At 31.7% G+C, this 18,337-nt stretch overlaps 4 protein-coding genes across 4 annotated transcripts; all 4 read right to left on the bottom strand.

The window, feature by feature from the left end:
* Nucleotides 1-253: 253 nt before the first annotated feature.
* On the bottom strand, nt 254-1,828 carry LOC128041411 (uncharacterized). Its single transcript, XM_052631879.1, has 3 exons — nt 1,372-1,828; nt 775-942; nt 254-676 (listed from the first exon to the last, which is right to left on the bottom strand). The coding sequence occupies exons 1-3, from the start codon at nt 1,675-1,677 to the stop codon at nt 311-313; spliced, it is 840 nt and encodes a 279-aa protein (XP_052487839.1). The 5' UTR covers nt 1,678-1,828; the 3' UTR covers nt 254-310.
* Nucleotides 1,829-1,849: 21 nt separating this feature from the next.
* LOC128041094 (F-box protein At1g80960-like) lies at nt 1,850-2,347 on the bottom strand. The gene has a single exon (XM_052630418.1). The coding sequence runs from the start codon at nt 2,345-2,347 to the stop codon at nt 1,850-1,852; it is 498 nt and encodes a 165-aa protein (XP_052486378.1).
* Nucleotides 2,348-12,659: 10,312 nt separating this feature from the next.
* On the bottom strand, nt 12,660-15,919 carry LOC128031923 (uncharacterized). Its single transcript, XM_052631878.1, has 3 exons — nt 15,576-15,919; nt 13,344-13,643; nt 12,660-13,243 (listed from the first exon to the last, which is right to left on the bottom strand). Exons 1-3 carry the CDS (start codon nt 15,861-15,863, stop codon nt 12,872-12,874), a joined length of 960 nt encoding a protein of 319 aa, XP_052487838.1. The 5' UTR covers nt 15,864-15,919; the 3' UTR covers nt 12,660-12,871.
* LOC128041412 (putative F-box protein At1g67390) lies at nt 15,602-17,216 on the bottom strand. The gene is made up of 2 exons (XM_052631880.1): nt 17,072-17,216; nt 15,602-16,615 (listed from the first exon to the last, which is right to left on the bottom strand). The coding sequence occupies exon 2, from the start codon at nt 16,577-16,579 to the stop codon at nt 15,926-15,928; it is 654 nt and encodes a 217-aa protein (XP_052487840.1). The 5' UTR covers nt 16,580-16,615; nt 17,072-17,216; the 3' UTR covers nt 15,602-15,925.
* Nucleotides 17,217-18,337: the final 1,121 nt, after the last annotated feature.

The raw sequence follows: 18,337 nt of genomic DNA, 5'->3' as shown, positions 1-18,337 counted from the left end.
TTTTCTCTTGGTCCACATGGCACTATTTCAATAGTCCATATGTCAATATTCAACACGACAAAACAAAATACAAGTGTCAAACCCAACAAATACAAATAGGACATTCACAATTTTGTTAAAGTACAAGAGTAAAGCTTGCTATCATCCCATTAAAACTAATTTTCCAACTGGAGCATGTCCTTCCAACTATATATAAACATAAAATCACACACAAAATCATCTTTGAAAACCAATGATACATGCCCCATCCCATGCAAAATCCTTAACTAATCCGAAAATCCTTGACATAAAGGGAGAAAAAAAACCTATTCTAGGGTTGAAACCCATCTTCCAAAACTACCAACAAATTGGGTGGCGGTTTAAGAAGAATGGAGACATCAATGGAGGATCTAGGCAGTGAAAGTAAACCAAGAGTTGCCTTACCTCCTTCACTGGACCAATCATGGTTGCACCAAATCTCTAATCTCTCCAACTTGGCACCTTTCGTAATCAGATGCCTTGGGAATTCCATTTCCCCATCTTTCCCGTTGAATCCCTTAATGGATACTTGTCTTAGTGTGAATGTAATACAATCGCACAGCTCCCTTTGCTCCCATAGCTTTGTCTCTGGATATGGCAGTCGGCTGTTTACACTACTATAATCCCTGGTTGCTTCCTCTATTTCACTTCTGCTTTCCTGAATATAATGCATAAATCAAGGATCGTCACATGTTCATAACATTTCCACCACTACAGGATGATCTAAATATATATATATATATATATATAAATTACCTCTATGTTGATTTCAAGTTGGTGTAGACTAAGGCAGCGTTGTAGAACGATACAGAGGATCAACATTTCCCTTCTATCGTTCAAGTCTAAATCAATGGTTAGCTCCCTCAAATTCTTAAACAGATTTGGGTCTTCCATAGGATCACTAGCTTTATAATTTACAGGTGTCTGCACAGGCCAGCCAAAATAATTTATTAAATCATCAAGTTAATTTTACAATTCATAGAAACTAAATTTTTCGGGATTCATAAATCTGATTTCTCTCCTTAAAAATATGATGTATTTTACTGTTACACCCAACACTTATCGTAATAGCACAAAAACAAAACCAAGCATTTATTTAATACAATATTATATAATTTGATAACCAATTTACACGTTAAAAACAAAACATGCATGGATGTATAAAATATTAAGGTATAGATAAAAGATGTATGATTCAAAAATTGCTTATTAGCACAAAAGTATAGTAAAAGATCAAACGAATTTATGTATTAAAACAAGAATAAAAGAAGCATTTATAATAAAATACAGATTTAGATAGAGCGAAAGGTGTATGATTCTAATAACCAAACCGTCATGAAATTAAATGCTTACCAAGAGATGAGTGCAATACTCTAGAATTTCAGCAATCTTGGTCTGTTTTGAAGGACGGGTGAAATTGTATGGATTTTTAGTTATGGGCTTGCGAGTTGCAGTAAAAACCCTAAGATTTGGAGCATGGATAACCAAACTTTTGGCTGGAAATTTCATAGAATGAAGCACCAAAGCACCAAGAGATTGGGTAGATAAATAAATCCCCTCCAAATCCAATGATTCCAGCTCCACAGTCTTAACCGTTTGGCTAAAGATCCGAACCTGTTTTAAACTGGAGGTGGAAGAACAAACGCTCAGGTGTTCCATAAAATCACAGCTAGAAACGATTGCTTCAAGGGTTTCACTGCTAATATCACAGTAATAGAGTTTCAAGGTTTTGAGGTTATGGCAATGGTGAAAAGGGCGATGGAATCGGATACCGTAATTTGTGAACTCAAGCGATTGCAGAGTTCTACATGAAAAATCCCAGACGGTAAATTCAGACCCCATCCAAAAGGCTTACTGGATAAAACTCATGCTGAAAATCATCGCAAAGGAAAGCCAATTCTTGCACTTTCTTCTCGGATGTAAGATATTTGATCCACTTCTCAACATCACCGCTTCTGTAACTATTTGAGAGATGAACGATTCTGCAACTAATCAAGTTACGTTCATGAGATAACAATACATTATCGATATTCTTAACAACTCGGGAAATCTCTTCCCTCGGATCAGTATCATCAATATCATCACCCTCGTCATGGCAAACATTGGATCCAAACTGTATTACTGGCACCGTAGATCTGCGTCGATTTGGAGCAGGAAATAATTTCTTCACTCCTTTTGGATCGAAATCTAAACGGGAAACATTCCTCCATACGTCCTTCAATCGTTTTGATAAAATAGTTGTTCTTATTGCTTCAATGGCTGGTAAGCCTGATATAATCGTAGCCAAAACTTCGTCGGGAAGGTCACTGATGAAATCATCCGTCGCCATTGTTTCGCAATTTGATTCCTTGCGAGAGCTTTGATGAACAATCATACTTGGATGGAACTTAGATATATCGCCTTTTCATAACCCTAAATAATATATAGAAAGAATAATTTAAGCTTTGACGATGAAGAGTTCTATATGGAAAGGATATCAGGGTCGGCTAAAGCAAAATATTAAAAAAATTATCATATATATTATAATATTATAAGGCTCTTTTTAATTTTTTTGATCCCTGAAGTTAAAATATATCATAAATACTAATATTTTATATTTGTAAAATTATGTTCTATTGATATTTGATTAAATAATTTCCATATCATCTTTGATTTTATTATCAATTATAACTCTTATTTTTAAAATCAAACAATTTAGTATTATACAAATCAAGAAATTGATTGAATGATTGATGTTAGATACTATAAGGGGAGAATGAGGTACATGTAAGTCTATTTCAAGGTCTCATTCTTTATTTTCCTTCTTTTGATGATTTAAAATTTTATTATTTTGATTGTTTTGTTAAGGAAATGAAAACATTGATAGGAGGAGTGAAGCGAAACTTTTTTAAGGGAAAAAAATTAAATTATAATTTTTACGATATTAAAATACAATTTCATTATTTTAATACTCTATATCTTTATAATTTTAAAGGATTAAATAATTTTTATCATTGTTAAGGGGGCAAAGTGTATTTTTACCTTTATTAATTTAAAATTTTAAAGGGTCTAAATGAAAATTTTTCCATTTTAAGAGGGCGATCCACTAGCTATACGATAAAGAACAATGTGATTACTATATCTCTTTCAAAATATAATTTTCTTATGTTGATTGTATTTATTGAAATATATTTTGCAAAGGTGAATTTTCATACTCAATTTTGGAATTTAGAAGAAAGTTTTTATGTTTTAATTATTTTTCATGCTCTTCCAATTAAAATCTTTCCATTTAAATATACCTTACTAAACCGCCTAAAGCTTTTTGCCATCCTTCATTGTTGAATTTCCATTCATTGGAGATTTTAACATAATAAATACATAGACTTGAAATGTGAACACCAATTTTCAGATCAACTTAGATGCTAAATTAATGAGATTACAGTTCATTACAGCTCATGATATGGCCCCCGCTATTTTGTCTTGACTCTGTTGCCACTAGTACTGACATCCTCTATCTCTCGTACTGACATTCTCTGCTAACTCTAGGTTCACTGGGCACGTGTCTACGGAGCACGTGGTCCTTTCTATTCTTGAAATTAACGTCCTAGGCGGGCTCCGTACCTACTAGACACGTGTCTGGGAAGCTCACGGAGCACACGACCCTTTTCTACGAGTTCACTGAGTGTATGCGAGCTGAGACAGTGGCCTTCCCTTGGTCCTTGAAAGCGGGGTCTGTGGCATTGCGTTACGAGCTGAGCCCACGAGCTCGCTCTGTGAGTAGGGACCGTGAATTCACCTTGTTGTCCTCTCATGGCTCGCTTCGCACTCAATATTCTTGTGGGACCTATCCAGGTCACGGGTCGGAGACTCGAATCTCTAGTAGGGCTCGGGTCGATGATTACTAATGTACAACAATCTACTCCCCCATTAGTGGGCCTAAAGGGTGCTATAAAGTGGCATGTCTTAGGTCCATCATGTCAAGTTTTAATGCAGCTTGCTGGGTAGGTTTGCGAGCTGTGATGCATAACGATCGTTCTATCGCGTGCGCAGATGGGTGTCGAGCCTATGTATCTGACCGTTGAAAGTTGATCCGTTTTCATCTGCTCACTTTTGGGTAATTGATTTTCCTCGGTTATACAAATCGTTAAAGTACGGGAATAGAAATCTTTCTCTAAAAGGGGGAGCCTTCGGAACCCTAAATCTTTCATACTTAGCATTTTCAGCAACTTGAAACAAAGGTAATTTCAAACACTTTTGCTTTTTAAATTTTCTCTTTCTTCCTTTACTCGAGTTATGGAGAGAATGAGAGAAATCGGTAATCGATTAGTCCCAGCCCATCCACCGCGAGAACAGCTGTCTCCAGTTCTGGTGACAAACAAACTTTATCCCTACACCACTAAGCAGGAGGAACTTCAAAGAGCTCTGGTCGTTCGGAGAATAAAACTTCCCAATTTCACATACAAGCTCTCCATCCCAGAAGGGTCACATCGGTTGTGCAAAATTGTAACACCTCTATACCTAGTCCAATCGTATAAACTCGGTATAAGACTATCACATTTGGTGCCAAAACGATTTTAGCTGGACATTGATTAATTTAAACATTTATACATAGTATTTTAACTTATTTAACCCAAAAATTATTAATATAAACGTGTGGGGTCATTATTGGATGTTAGATTATATTTGGAAATGATTTTAACATTGTTTTTTACTCAAAACAAGGAAAAAGTATCGATACCAAAACAAAAGGTATCGATACCTTTTAAAAAAATATCGATACCAATGACAAAAACAATACCAAAATCACATTATGTTTTGGCAATTTTGTATTTCAAAGATTAGGTATCGGTACCTATACCCTTGGTATCGATACCTTGGGTAAAATTTAGGCAAAAATCAATTTAAAAGTTCACTAAACCCCCTGCAATATATATTATATTCTTCTCAACACTTAAGACCAATTCAAAATGTATTAAAACTATTTAAAACCACTCCAAATCAACCATAATCATCATATTAGTAAACCACATTTGCAAACATACTTATGGTTTCAATAATTCATTTCATATAGAACCAAAATACTTCATGTAAAACCAAAATAGATAGAGTTTCAAGAGTTTGCATTTTAGTCCCTAACACATAGGAACACATTTGGTCTACCTATGTACATGTCATTTTAACTCAAAATATAGTAAGAGGAGGCGGTAGGAGGTCGCCGGATGAAGGAGCAGACCACCGTGAGGATGGAAACGTTTGCGACGAGTGATGGGAAAGAGAGGATAAAGGAAACAGAGTACTTTAGGGTTTAGAGTACTTTACCTTTTAGGCTTTTGTGGAGGTTTATGCAGTGCACTACTGAAAAAAGAACCAAAAGTTAATGAATGCCATAAAAAACGTGCCGTTTTAATAAAAAAATATTTGCGGCATTTATGGAAAAAACACTGCTATTACTTTACCTTTAACGGCGTTTATGAAAAAATGCGGTTGTTGCTTTACCTTTTGCGACGTTTATGAGAAAAATGCCACTATTACTTTACCTTTTGTGGCTTTTATGCAAAAACGTTACTAATGTTTTACCTTTTACGACGTTTTCTATCCAAACGCCACTAAAAATGCTGCTAAAAACCTGTTTTGCTGTAATGTTATTTTGATAAATGACATGTTCCTAGGGTTGAACCGGTTATTAGGTTGCAAATGGACTATTTTGTGTACTTTAGTAATGGATGAATGATAAAGGCCTATTTGGGTTGAACCATGAAATTGAACATATATATATTGTTGATGTCATTTTGAGTCTTAGGATTATGCTTATTTTGTTAAATGATAGGTTGAAACCAAATAAGATTAGAATTTTTGTATTTTACCTACAAAGTCACAACACAACCCCATGGATGTCACAATAGTAGCTTTCAACATCGCAACGTCCCTTGTTGATTCACGACGCCAATTCGATAAAGTTTAGAAACTTTACATTTTAGTCCTCAAGTTGTGAAGCCAACCTATTTTGGAGGTTATGACATCGCACCCCTGAAGTTGCGACTCCAACTCGAAATGTTTTTAAACTTTGCAGTTTAGTACTCCAATAACCTGGGTTATGAAAAGAGCTTTCGTAAGCTCGTATAAACCCTAGATAGGATATTATATTGTAAAATAATGATGTAATGATCATATCAGTGGATATTGTAATACCCGATTTTGGCCCGGGTAAAAGGCCCTAATTACAATCAGCCCATATGGCCCAAGCCCAATACAATCTTGGCCCAAAATCGAAACAAGATCAGAAACCCAAGCAAGCTCCAGCCATCGCGCCGCAACAGTCGCCCAGGCGCGCCTCTTCCTCACGCGTGCTACACCACCACGCACATACCTCTTCCACGGCCTCTATACCTGCAAAAAATGTGGATCTAAACAGCACCAGCACAACAATAACAAAAAAGGCAACAGAGGAGAAGATCATAGTAATTTATTTTTTATTATTCGCTTTAAATTGATGGATTCTGGCTATATAAAGCCATTTCATTTTCTATAATTAGGGGGGAGGAAAAATCAATAAAAGCAAATATGTCTACAATATCAATGAACGAAAAAACAAAATAGAGGAAAGGTAGTGATTTATTTTCTTTGTTTCTGCCCTTCGAATCTATTTATTTGCTTGTTTATAAGGAAAGTAAAGAGCAAAAAGAGGAAATTACCTTGACCTTCAGATCCATGTGAAAAAGAGCCGAAAAGCCCTTTAGGGTAAGGTTCCGACCGCCGTTCATGGTGGAAGCATGGTGGGGGGTTAGGCGGCTGAAATAGGGTATAAAACCTTAGCAGAGAAAGTAGGGTGTTTTAGTTTTTTTATTTTTATTTTTTCTGGTTACTAATGATTTTTTTTTTGTAAAAAATTCAGTTTAAAAAAAAAACCAAAACGGCGCCGTTTAGAGGGGCCAGATCCGCTCGTCGACCCGATCTGCAAGCAGGGTCCGCACGTTCTGGCCCTAAATGGGGAATTTTTACTTTTGGTCCTTCCCCATTCTCGCTCATTTTGATTCAATTTTTTTATTTTTAATTTTGGCCCTAAAATTTTGTTTAATTTTGATTTAATCCCCATTTGTTATTATTATCATTTATTATTATTATATATATATACATACACATTATTTTTTATAATAGTATACATACATTTTAAAAAAACTTTTATAAACACTGCACATATTATATATATTTTTATTATTATTCTATTTGCATAACTTTTATTTTTACATATGTACATTTATATTTTATACGCATATACACATTCTTTATTATTTTAATTTTTGCATACATACATTTTTTTGAATGCTCAAATACATATATTTTGTTAAACACATATTTCATAATTTATATATATATATTTATATATATATATATATATATTTATATTTTCTTTATTTGCATAAATGCATTATATATTTTGTTATATAAACTTTATAATACAAAGTTTTATATGTAAATTCATGTGCACGCCTTCTTATTCTTCATAAGTTCCATGTATATATTTTGTATTTTTTCTCTTTATGTTTTTTTATTTATTTCCTTCTTTTGTTTATCGATTTATGTTTCATTTATATTTTAAAAGCATGTTATTCTATTTTGCTCATTTATTTGATGCTTTGCATGCCATTGATTTATTTTTATTTATTTATTTATTAATCTATATAATTTCTATGCCATTGTTGTATTTATTATTGTATTTTACACTTAATGTAGCATTACATCATTCTTTACTCGATTTTAAAATTTTCAAAATTGAGATAATACTCGTATTTAGGATTTTCAAGGAAATTGAGCCCTAACGTATTGGGTTCCGATTTTCTTCGTTAAATCTAACAATCGAGAATTACTCTTTGATCAAAAATAGCTTGTTGTTGGGAATTTAATATGTTGTGTCCTAACGCATTGGATGTGACGTATTGATTTCTCAAGACAAAGATTTTTTTTTTTACAAATATATATATATATATTAATAAAGGAAATATTCAATGTTTGGGATGTTGAGAAATTGTGCCCTAACGTATTGGGTTGTGATTTGGTCAAAAATCTTAAACAATGGAATATTCTTTTAAATTTTATCACACAAACCTTTGGGAAAAACTCATCTTGAAGAAATAAAATATCGTGCCCTAACGCATTAGGTGTGATGTTTTCTGTTTCGAAATGAGGGAGTCTTAATAACTTAACGGATAATTTAATTAGGGATCATATTTTTCAACTCTCGACATTAAGACATTAATTAGTCAACTTGGTACCAATTTTTGGGTGTTATGAGGGTGTTAATCCTTCCTGATACGTAACCGACTCCCGAACCCGTTTTTCTAAAACTCGTAGACCAAAGACGTTTTTAGGTGACCCAATCACACCTTAATAAAAGATTGGTGGAGACTCCAAATTTTCATCGACAACTAATTTTTTTTGTTTTCAAAAAAATGGTTTCGACAGATATAATGTGATAAATCAATAAAAAATTATGTTAGATTAATTGTAGTTATTCCAGTAATGAATGTGATATTCTGTAGCTCAAACCCAATGATCGGGTCGAGAATAGGGTGTTACACACTATTTGTCAATTCACCCCAAAAATAGATAGAAAAGTTCACGTTTGTTAACTTTGGTGGCGTGTCATACATGTGGATGGCCGCGTGTATGGCATGTTAGCAATTAATTAATTTTTTAAAAAAATTAAATAAAATTCTTTTAATATTATACTTTCTAAATAATTTTAATAATTTTTATTTTTACAATATTTTTTATCATTTTAATTTTTAAAATTAATTAATTGCTTAAGTGGCATCTACATGGCAATTAACGTGTATGCTACATTAGCAAAGTTAATAAAAGTTAACATTTCCATCTATTTTGGGATAATTTGACAAATAATATAATTTTAAAGGCTCAAAAAAGTGATAAATTAAATTGAAGGCTAAAATATTTTTTTTAAATACCGATCATTTAATAATAATTAGTAGTTAATAATTATAATGCACTTTGTGCTAGGTTTAAAGAATTCCTCGTTTTTGTTAATTAAATATAAATTTAATTACAATCAAAGAAAAATATATATAATTCTAATTTTATTGAATTAAATTAAATTTACAAACATTAAATAAAATTTTTACATTAAAAAAAAAAAACACGCACTTCGTGCGGGAGTATTCCTAGTAAGGTAAATTTCCATTTCTCATGGTTTAATATCCCTTGAGGTCCTCATATATTTTATTCCCTTAACGTCTTGCCTAACTTGTTAATTTGAATAATTTATCCGTCTAATCTTTTCAATTACTTATCGAATTTCAATTTAATCCATCCCCGAAATTTGCAATTTATAATTTTATCACTTTTAATGCCTTAATGAGCAATATTAATTTATTCTCACAGAAAATTTTGTATTTATATTAACAATATTTTATATATTTCATGTCTTAATTTCATTCCAAGAATTTCAGTATGGTAGTTTCAATTCCTTAAAATGGTTTTCTGGATATTTTGAAAAAAATTACATTTTAGTCTATAAACTTCGTTTTGGAATTAAGTGAGTTTTAAATATTGTTTTGAACTGAATTTCCCATAGATGCTTTAAAATGAAATGCTTAGGACACTGGTTGGTCCAAATTTATGATTTGCGTATTTAACGTTTATGGAGTGTAACAATTTTACCCCCGATCTTTTTTTATTGTATTATGATGAACATAGCACGATTTAGGTTTGCATGTTTTAAATTACTTATTTAAGCATGTTTTCAATTGATGTGATAGTTGGTTTGTGGTGTGCTAGTTGACTGGTAAGGAGAGTCAAGTAAGTGGCTAATTTGACGTTCTGAATTTAGATCGATCCATCCTGACCGGGTTTGGGGTGCCACAATGTAAAACCTAGTACTAGTGATCCTCCTAGCACTGATTTTGATCCTACTAATGACCCAACCATGGATCCCACTATTCAAAATATCTATGTAACACAACTCAAACCCGAACAACTTAAAACCAAAACTCCATGCAGGGAAACCAAAACCAACAAAATCAAACTGACCTCTAATATTAAAATCAACAAAATCCCTATCAATATAACCCATATCAGTAGTTTTACTAGTACCCCTTATGGTATTACAACTGTGACGTTATGGTCAGATCGTAAAGGCTACATTAGCCATCGAAATGGCTAACAAACTCAAATCACTTTTCGAAGAAAACTCGTATCTTGTCTAATATTTGTGTAAGGATATGACTAAGGCCAAACATCAAAGAGGACCTTAATTGTTTTGGGGGTCGCGACACTGATTCCCTATCACCTCGGGGAAGCAAACTCCAACAAAAACTCAAGTTGGAGTAATCTGCCATTGAAGTCACGACACTAATCATGTTGTGTAGCAACACCAAGCCTTAAAGCAACAACAACAAGCCCTCGAGGTTATGAATCCAAGCCAATTGTTCAAATGAATGAACCTAGTGTCATTGTCATCGAGGTTGCGATACCAGGTGCCCCCAAGCTAACCTCGTGCCCACTGCCACAACTGTCGCAACATCAAAAGCCTGGGTGTAGCGGCATTGAAGTCTGATAGGTGAAGAAAAATTGTAGGGGTGATTTTGTGTTCATACAAGCTTAAGCCGATTTTTATTTAAGGACATAATTTTCAATGTTAGGTTAAATATTTTTTTTACTATAAATACCACCTTATATCAACTATTTGGGGGACTAGGCTAGTGTAGAAAATTATGTTAGACATTATATAATTTTTACTCTTATTTTCTTAGCTTAGGTTTTCATTTCTCTTCTTTTTATTTTCTTTTTGTTGTAGTATTTTTGTTTCTTCATTCTTGCTAAAACCTTGTGGATGGAGATGGATTAAACTCCCGCGCACCATCCTATTTTTATCTATTAATAAACATTTTCTTAGCCCACCATTGCTAGAACCTTGTGGATGGAGATGGATCAAGGTTTTTTTTTAAAAAAACTTTCGTTGAACTTTTTGTTGGTTATGGAGAGATCAAAAGCGAGAAAGAGAAAAGGGAAGGATGCTCTTCGTTTTAGAGTGAGAATCAAGACCACTAGACAGTGTAAAGATGCTAGCAATAAGAGCAGTGGTAACATCGATGACAGTGGCTAGGGTTCATTGTGGAGAAAGAAATGAAGAAAATGAAAGTAGAGAGAAAGAAGATAAAAAAGAAAAGAAAACAAAACAAAATAAATGGGTTTAGAAAACATGATGGAGTATAAATTTAGGCATCTTTAAAAGATATATAATTCGAAAACCATTTTCCTTAATAATAAAAACAAAATAAGCGTTTATAATAAAAGATAGGTTCAAGTATAATAAATTAAAGATGTATGATTCCGATAACGAAAGCAAAATAAGTATTTATAAAACACGATGGAATATAAACTTTAAGTATCGTTAAAAGATATATAATTCGAAAACTGTCTTACTTATTAAAACAGAAACAAAATAAGCATTTATAATTAAATAGAGGTTTAGGTATAGCGGAAGGTTCAATGAAAACCCAACTTGGAGTAATCTACCATTGAAGTCATGACACTAATCATGTCGGTCGCAACACCAAGCCTTAAAGCTGCAACTACAAGCCCTCGAAGTTATGACTCCAAGCCAATTGTTCAAGTGAAGGAACCTAGTGCCATTGTCGTCAAGATCACGACACAAGGTGCCCCCAAGCCAAGCTCGTGTGCACTGCCATGAATGTCGCAACACCGAAAACCTAGGTGTTGCGACACTCAAGTCTAATGGGTGAAGAAAAATTGTAAGGGTAATTTTGTGTCCAAACAAGCTTAAGTCACTTTTTCTTTAAGGACATAGTTTTCAATGTTAGGTTAAATATTTTTTCCTATAAATACCACCTTATATCAACTATTTGGGTGACTAGGCCAGTGTAGAAAATTATGTTAGACATTCTATAATTTTTACTCTTCTTTTCTTAGCTTAGGTTTTCATTTATCTTTTCTCTTCTTTTCTTTTTATTTCTTTTTGTTGTATTATTTTTGTTTCTTCATTTTTGCTAGAATCTTGTTGATAGAGATGGATTAAACTCTCGCACTCCATCATATTTTTTATCTATTAATAAACATTTTCTTAGCCCAACATTGCTAGAACCTTGTGGATGGAGATGGATCAAGGTTTTTTTTTTTTTTTGAAACTTTGGTTGAACTTTTTGTTGGTTATGGGGAGATCAAAAGCGAGAAACAGAAACGGGAAGGACGAGCTTCATTTTAGAGTGAGAATCAAGACCACTAGACAGTGTAGAGATGCTAGCAATAGGAGCGACAATAATGACGGTGGCGAGGGTTCATTGTGGAGAAAGAAATGAAGAAAATGAAAGTAGAGAGAAAAAAGATAAAAAAAAAAGAATAGAAAATAAATGGGTTTATTCTTTTTTTAAATTTAATACTTTTAATTTAATTAAAAAAATATTTCTTTGTTAAAAGATATATTTTAATAAAATTTCATGTATGTTTATTTGATTTTCTAAATGATATTTAAAAAATAAAGGAGAAAATTTTTAGCAAATCCAAAAATTCTATTCTTTTAACATTTTGCCCTAATCACTGTGCCATGTCACATTCTGTCAATAGTTCATGTGTCAATATATGTCAAAATTTAACACTGCTAAATTAGGGTACCAAAATGTTCCATAAAATAAAAATAAAAATAACAAATTAAATAAATTAAAAGTACAAATACCACATTGACAATTTGATTAAGGCACAAGAGTAACTTTCAAACTGGAGCATGTCATTCCAACAATATAGAAACATAAAGTCACACCCAAAATCATCTTTGAAAAACCAATGATAAATTCCCCATCCTGTTCAAAATCCTTAACTAATCCAAAAATCCTTGACAATAAGACTAGTTTAGGGTTGAGACCCATCTTCCAAAACTACCATCAAATTGGGGTGGCGGTTTAAGAAGAATGGAGACATCAATGGAGGATCTAGGCAGTGAAAGTAAACCAAGAGTTGCCTCACCTCCTTCTCTAGAGCAGTCATGGTTACACCAAATCTCTATTCTCCTCAACTTGGCACCTTTCGTAATCAGATGCCTTGGGAATTCCATTTCCCCATCTTTCCCTTTGAATCCCTTAATGGATACTTGTTTTAGTGTGAATGTAATACAGTCGCACAGCCCCCTTTTCTCCCATAGCTTTGTCTCTGGATATGGCATTCGGTTGTTTACACTACTGTAATCACTTGTTGCTTCCTCTATTTCACTTCTACTTTCCTGAATATAATGCATAAATCAATGATCATCACATGTTCATAACATTTCCACCAGTACAGGATGATCTAAATCTAAACACATATATATATATATAAATTACCTCTATGTTGATTTCAAGTTGGTGTAGATTAAGGCAGCGTTGTAGAACGATACAGAGGATCAACATTTCCCTTCTATCGTTCAAGTCTAAATCAATGGTTAGCTCCCTCAAATTCATAAACAGATTCAGGTCTTCCATTGGATCATTAGCTTCATAATTAACAGGTGTCAGCACGGGCCAACCAAAATAATTTATCAAGTCATCATGTTCGTTTTGCAGTTCACAGAGACCAATTTTTTCGAGATTCATGATTGTCGCTCTCAATAATATCATCTCCAAGGTTCGAATCTGAATTCTCCCCTTAAAAATATAATGTGTTTTACAATTACATCCAACATTTTTCGGTTCTTTATATCTAGCTATTCATCTCTTTTAACACCCAAACATTTATATATAACACTGTAAAGTACAACTATAGATATCTTTAAAAGAAACCAATGTACCTAATAGCACAAAAACAATTTACGTATTAAAAACAAAACATGCATGAATATATACACGATAAAATATGTGTAATTTAAAACTACTAATGCATTAATAGAGTAATCATTTATACAACACGATAAAATAAAATTTAAATAAAAGGTGTATAATTCAAAAGTTACTTATTAACATAAATTACAAGTATTCTAAAAGATACATAATTTGAAAACCAATTTGCATATTAAAATAATATACAAAATAAGTATTTATAATAAAATACGGGTTTAGGTATAGTAAAAGGTGTATGTTTTCAATAACCAAAGAAAATAAGCATTTATAAGACACGATGGAGTATAGATTTAGTCGTCGTTAAAAGATATCTAATTCGAAAACCATCTTACTTAATAATAAAAACAAAATAAGCATTTATAATAAAATGCAAGTTTAAGTATAATACAAGATGTATGATTCCGATAACAAAAGCGAAATAAGTATTTATGAAACACGATGGAATATAAACTTTAAGTATCGTTAAAAGATATATAAATTGAAAACCATTTTATTTATTAAAACAAAAACAAAATAATCATTTATAATAAAATACAAGTTTAGGTATTGTAAAAGAAGTAAAATAAGCATTTATAAAGTACGATGAAATATAAACTTTAAGTATCGTTAAAAGATATATAATTCATTATAATTCAAAAATCATTATACTTATTAAAATAAAAACAAAAGTAAGCATCTATAATAAAATAGAGGTTTAGGTATAGTGAAAGGTGGATGATTCCGATAACGAAAGAAAAATTAACATTTATAGTACACAATGAAATATAAACTTTAAGTATCGTTGAAAGATATATAATTTGAAAACCGTCTTACTTATTAAAAGAGAAACAAAATAAGCATTTATAATAAAATAGAGGTTTACGTATAGCGGAAGGTGTATGATTCCTATAACCAAAGCAAAATAAGTATTTATATAACACTCGTAAAATATAAACTTTAAGTATCGTTAAAAGATATCTAATTTGAAAACCTATTTACTCATTGAAACAAAAACAAAATAAGCATAATAAAATAGAGGTTTAGGTATAGTGAAAGGTGTATGATTCCGATAACCAAAGAAAAATAAGTATTTATATAACATCCATGAAATATATCGTTAAAAGATATATAATTCAAAATCGTTTTACTTATTAAAACAAAAACAAATTACGCATTTATAACAGAATAGAGATATAGATATGGTGAAAGGTGTATGATTCCGAAAACCAAAGCAAAATAAGCATTTATAATATATAATGAAATATAAATTTTAAGTATCGTTAAAGGATATATAATTCAAAATCGTTCTACTTATTAAAAAAAATAAAATACGCATTTATAATAAAATAGAGGTATAGGTATGGTGAAAGGTGAAAGGTGTATGATTTGATAACCAAAGCAAAACAAGCATTTATATAACACTCATAAAATATAAACTTTAAGCATAGTTGAAAGATGTAGTTTAGGTATTAAAACAAAAACAAAATAAGCAGATTTAAGTATAGTGAAAGGTGTATAATTCCGATAATCAAAGTAAAAAAGTATTTATATAACACCCACAACGTATAGTGAAAGGTGTATAATTCCCGATAATCAAAGTAAAATAAGTATTTATGTAACACCCACAACGTATAAACTAATTTGAAAACCTATTTACTTATTAAAACAAAAACAAAATGCTTACTTTGTATCTAACCAGAAAGTAAAAGAGGTAGTGAAATTAAATGCTTAGTAAAAGAGGTAGTGAAATTAAATGCTTACCAAGAGATGAGTGCAATACTCTAGAATCTCAGCAATCTTGGTGATATTGTCTGAATTTTTAGTTATGGGCTTGCGAGTTGCAGTAAAAACCCTAAGATTTGGAGCATGGATAACCAAACGTCTGGCCGGAAATTTCATAGAATGAAGCACCAAAGCACCAAGAGATTGGGTAGATAAATAAATCCCCTCCAAATCCAATGATTCCAGCTCCACAGTCTTAACCGTTTGGCTAAAGATCCGAACCTGTTTTAAACTGGAGGTGGAAGAACAAACGCTCAGGTGTTGCATAAAATCAAAGCTAGAAACGATTGCTTCAAGGGTTTCACTGCTAATATCACAGTAATAGAGTTTCAAGGTTTTGAGGTTATGGCAATGGTGAAAAGGGCGATGGAATCGGATACCGTAATTTGTGAACTCAAGCGATTGCAGAGTTCTACATGAAAAATCCCAGACGATAAATTCAGACCCCATCCAAAATGGCTTACTAGATAAAACTCATGCTGAAAATCATCGCAAAGGAAAGCCAATTCTTGCACTTCCTTCTCGGATGTAAGATATTTAATCCACTTCTCAACATCACCGCTTGTGTAACTATTTGAGAGATGAACGATTCTGCAACTAATCAAGTTACGTTCATGAGATAACAATACATTATCGATATTCTTAACAACTCGGGAAATCTCTTCCCTCGGATCAGTATCATCAATATCATCACCCTCGGCATGGCAAACATTGGATCCAAACTGTATTACTGGCACCGTAGATCTGAGTTGATTTGGAGCAGGAAATAATTTCTTCACTCCTTTTGGATCGAAATCTAAACGGGAAACATTCCTCCATACGTCCTTCAATCGTTTTGATAAAATAGTTGTTCTTATTGCTTCAATGGCTGGTAAGCCTGATATAATCGTAGCCAAAACTTCGTCGGGAAGGTCACTGATGAAATCATCCGTCGCCATTGTTTCGCAATTTGATTCCTTGCGAGAGCTTTGATGAAGAATCATACTTGGATGGAACTTAGATATATCGCTTTTTCAACCCTAAATAATATATAGAAAGAATAATTTAAGCTTTGATGATGAAGAGTTCTATATGGAAAGGATATCAGGGTCGGCTAAAGCAAAATATTAAAAAAAATTATCATATATTTTTTAATATTATAAGGCTCTTTTTAATGTTTTTGATCCCTGAAGTTAAAATATATCATAAATACTAATATTTTATATTTGTAAAATTATGTTCCATTGATATTTGATTAAATAATTTCCATATCATCTTTTCGTTATTTTGGCTATTTAAAGTCAAATCGAATCTGTAATGAGGGTTAGAAATTTTTTTTTGTACCGAAATCAAAAGGAAAATATACAGAAAAATATTTTGGAAGGTGGGATTTGGTTTTATTTTTCTTTGTTCTTTTACTGCTTTTTTAATTTATTTTGGTTCTTTTCTTTTTATTTCTTAAAATAAAACGAAAGGAAAGGGAAAAGAAGGCTTACCGTCGTGAGATTCGTCGGAAAGCGACCTCGCTTCGTCGTTTCATGGTCGGAAATGGGAGAGGACTAGAATGGTGGAGGAGCAAATGAAGAGCTGCGGCACATTGTTGGGGTGGCTGGAGAAGTGTTATTTTTTAGGGTTTAAAAGTTGGGTTTTATAGGGCATTCTTAAAAATGGGGCATTTGCGTAATTGGCCCCCTGTTTTTACAGTACTTTTAAATCGTTTTTTATTTCTTTTAAATTTGGCAGCACATTTTATTACTGTTTCAAATTGATCCAATGCTGCGCAGCATTTTGGAAGGTTTGGGTAATTTTCGTTTTCAGTCCTCTCCCTGCTGCGCGTGTTTTAAATTACTCCTTTTCTTGTTTTTATTTTCAAATTCGGCTCATAAATTCTGTTTGGCTTTTAAATTTAGTCCTTAATTTGTTTTTTTTTTTTTGGTTTTTTATATATTGTTAATTTATTTATTAGTATAATTATTACTATATAATTATTATTGTATGTATATATGTGCGCATATATATATATAGGTTAATATATATATTATAAATGTTTTAAATATATATGTAGTACGTATATATTTTATTAACATATTATTTTATTTTTATAGTTTATATATTATATACGTATCCTATGTTTTATTATTACTTTATTTTCTTAGCTTTATATACATATATATGCGCTTATATATTCGTATTTTATAACATTTATATATTTTAATATCTTATAATCCAAATATTTTTATTATAATACGTATAAATATACACCTATATTATTTAACACCTTTATCAATATATCCTTCAAATCTCTTTTATATATACATATGTGTCCATGTTTTTTTATAATTAGTAATATATTATGCTTATATTTTTATTTTTATCTTTTATATAAGTCTTTTGTTTATATATATTTTTTATTATGTTATTTTTATTATTTTTTTGTATACATGTATATATGCATTTCATACTCTCAAAAATAACATTTTAATTTTGTCAAAATACTAAAATCATTTTTATGATTCAAAGGTTTTCAAAATAAAAACGATATTCAAAGTTAGGGATTTTCGAGGAAAATTGAGCCCTAACGTATTGGGTTCCGATTTTCTTTGTTAATTCCAAATAACCGAGAATATTCGTTATTTAAAATATAAACAAAATTTATTTTCGGGAATTCGATATGTTATGTCCTAACGCATTGGGCATGACATATTGTTTTCTCGAAATATTTTTTTTTCTTTCTTTCTTTAAAAATTAATTAAAAAGCGATA

Source organism: Gossypium raimondii, chromosome 5, assembly GCF_025698545.1.
Source record: "Gossypium raimondii isolate GPD5lz chromosome 5, ASM2569854v1, whole genome shotgun sequence".
NCBI lineage: Eukaryota > Viridiplantae > Streptophyta > Magnoliopsida > Malvales > Malvaceae > Gossypium > Gossypium raimondii.
This window is presented reverse-complemented; position numbering and strand designations above follow the sequence as displayed.

Bases quoted from the DNA above. Each gene is read 5' to 3' on its own strand.
- LOC128041411 (XM_052631879.1), bottom strand. From the start codon at position 1,677: ATGGAACACCTGAGCGTTTGTTCTTCCACCTCCAGTTTAAAACAGGTT. The intron at 943-1,371 runs GTAAGCATTTAA...TGGCCTGTGCAG, and splicing joins AGTATTGCACTCATCTCTTG to ACACCTGTAAATTATAAAGC. The intron at 677-774 runs GTAATTTATATA...CATTATATTCAG, and splicing joins AACTTGAAATCAACATAGAG to GAAAGCAGAAGTGAAATAGA.
- LOC128041094 (XM_052630418.1), bottom strand. From the start codon at position 2,347: ATGGCGACGGATGATTTCATCAGTGACCTTCCCGACGAAGTTTTGGCT.
- LOC128031923 (XM_052631878.1), bottom strand. From the start codon at position 15,863: ATGCAACACCTGAGCGTTTGTTCTTCCACCTCCAGTTTAAAACAGGTT. The intron at 13,644-15,575 runs GTAAGCATTTAA...TATATTTTTAAG, and splicing joins AGTATTGCACTCATCTCTTG to GGGAGAATTCAGATTCGAAC. The intron at 13,244-13,343 runs GTAATTTATATA...CATTATATTCAG, and splicing joins AACTTGAAATCAACATAGAG to GAAAGTAGAAGTGAAATAGA.
- LOC128041412 (XM_052631880.1), bottom strand. From the start codon at position 16,579: ATGATTCTTCATCAAAGCTCTCGCAAGGAATCAAATTGCGAAACAATG.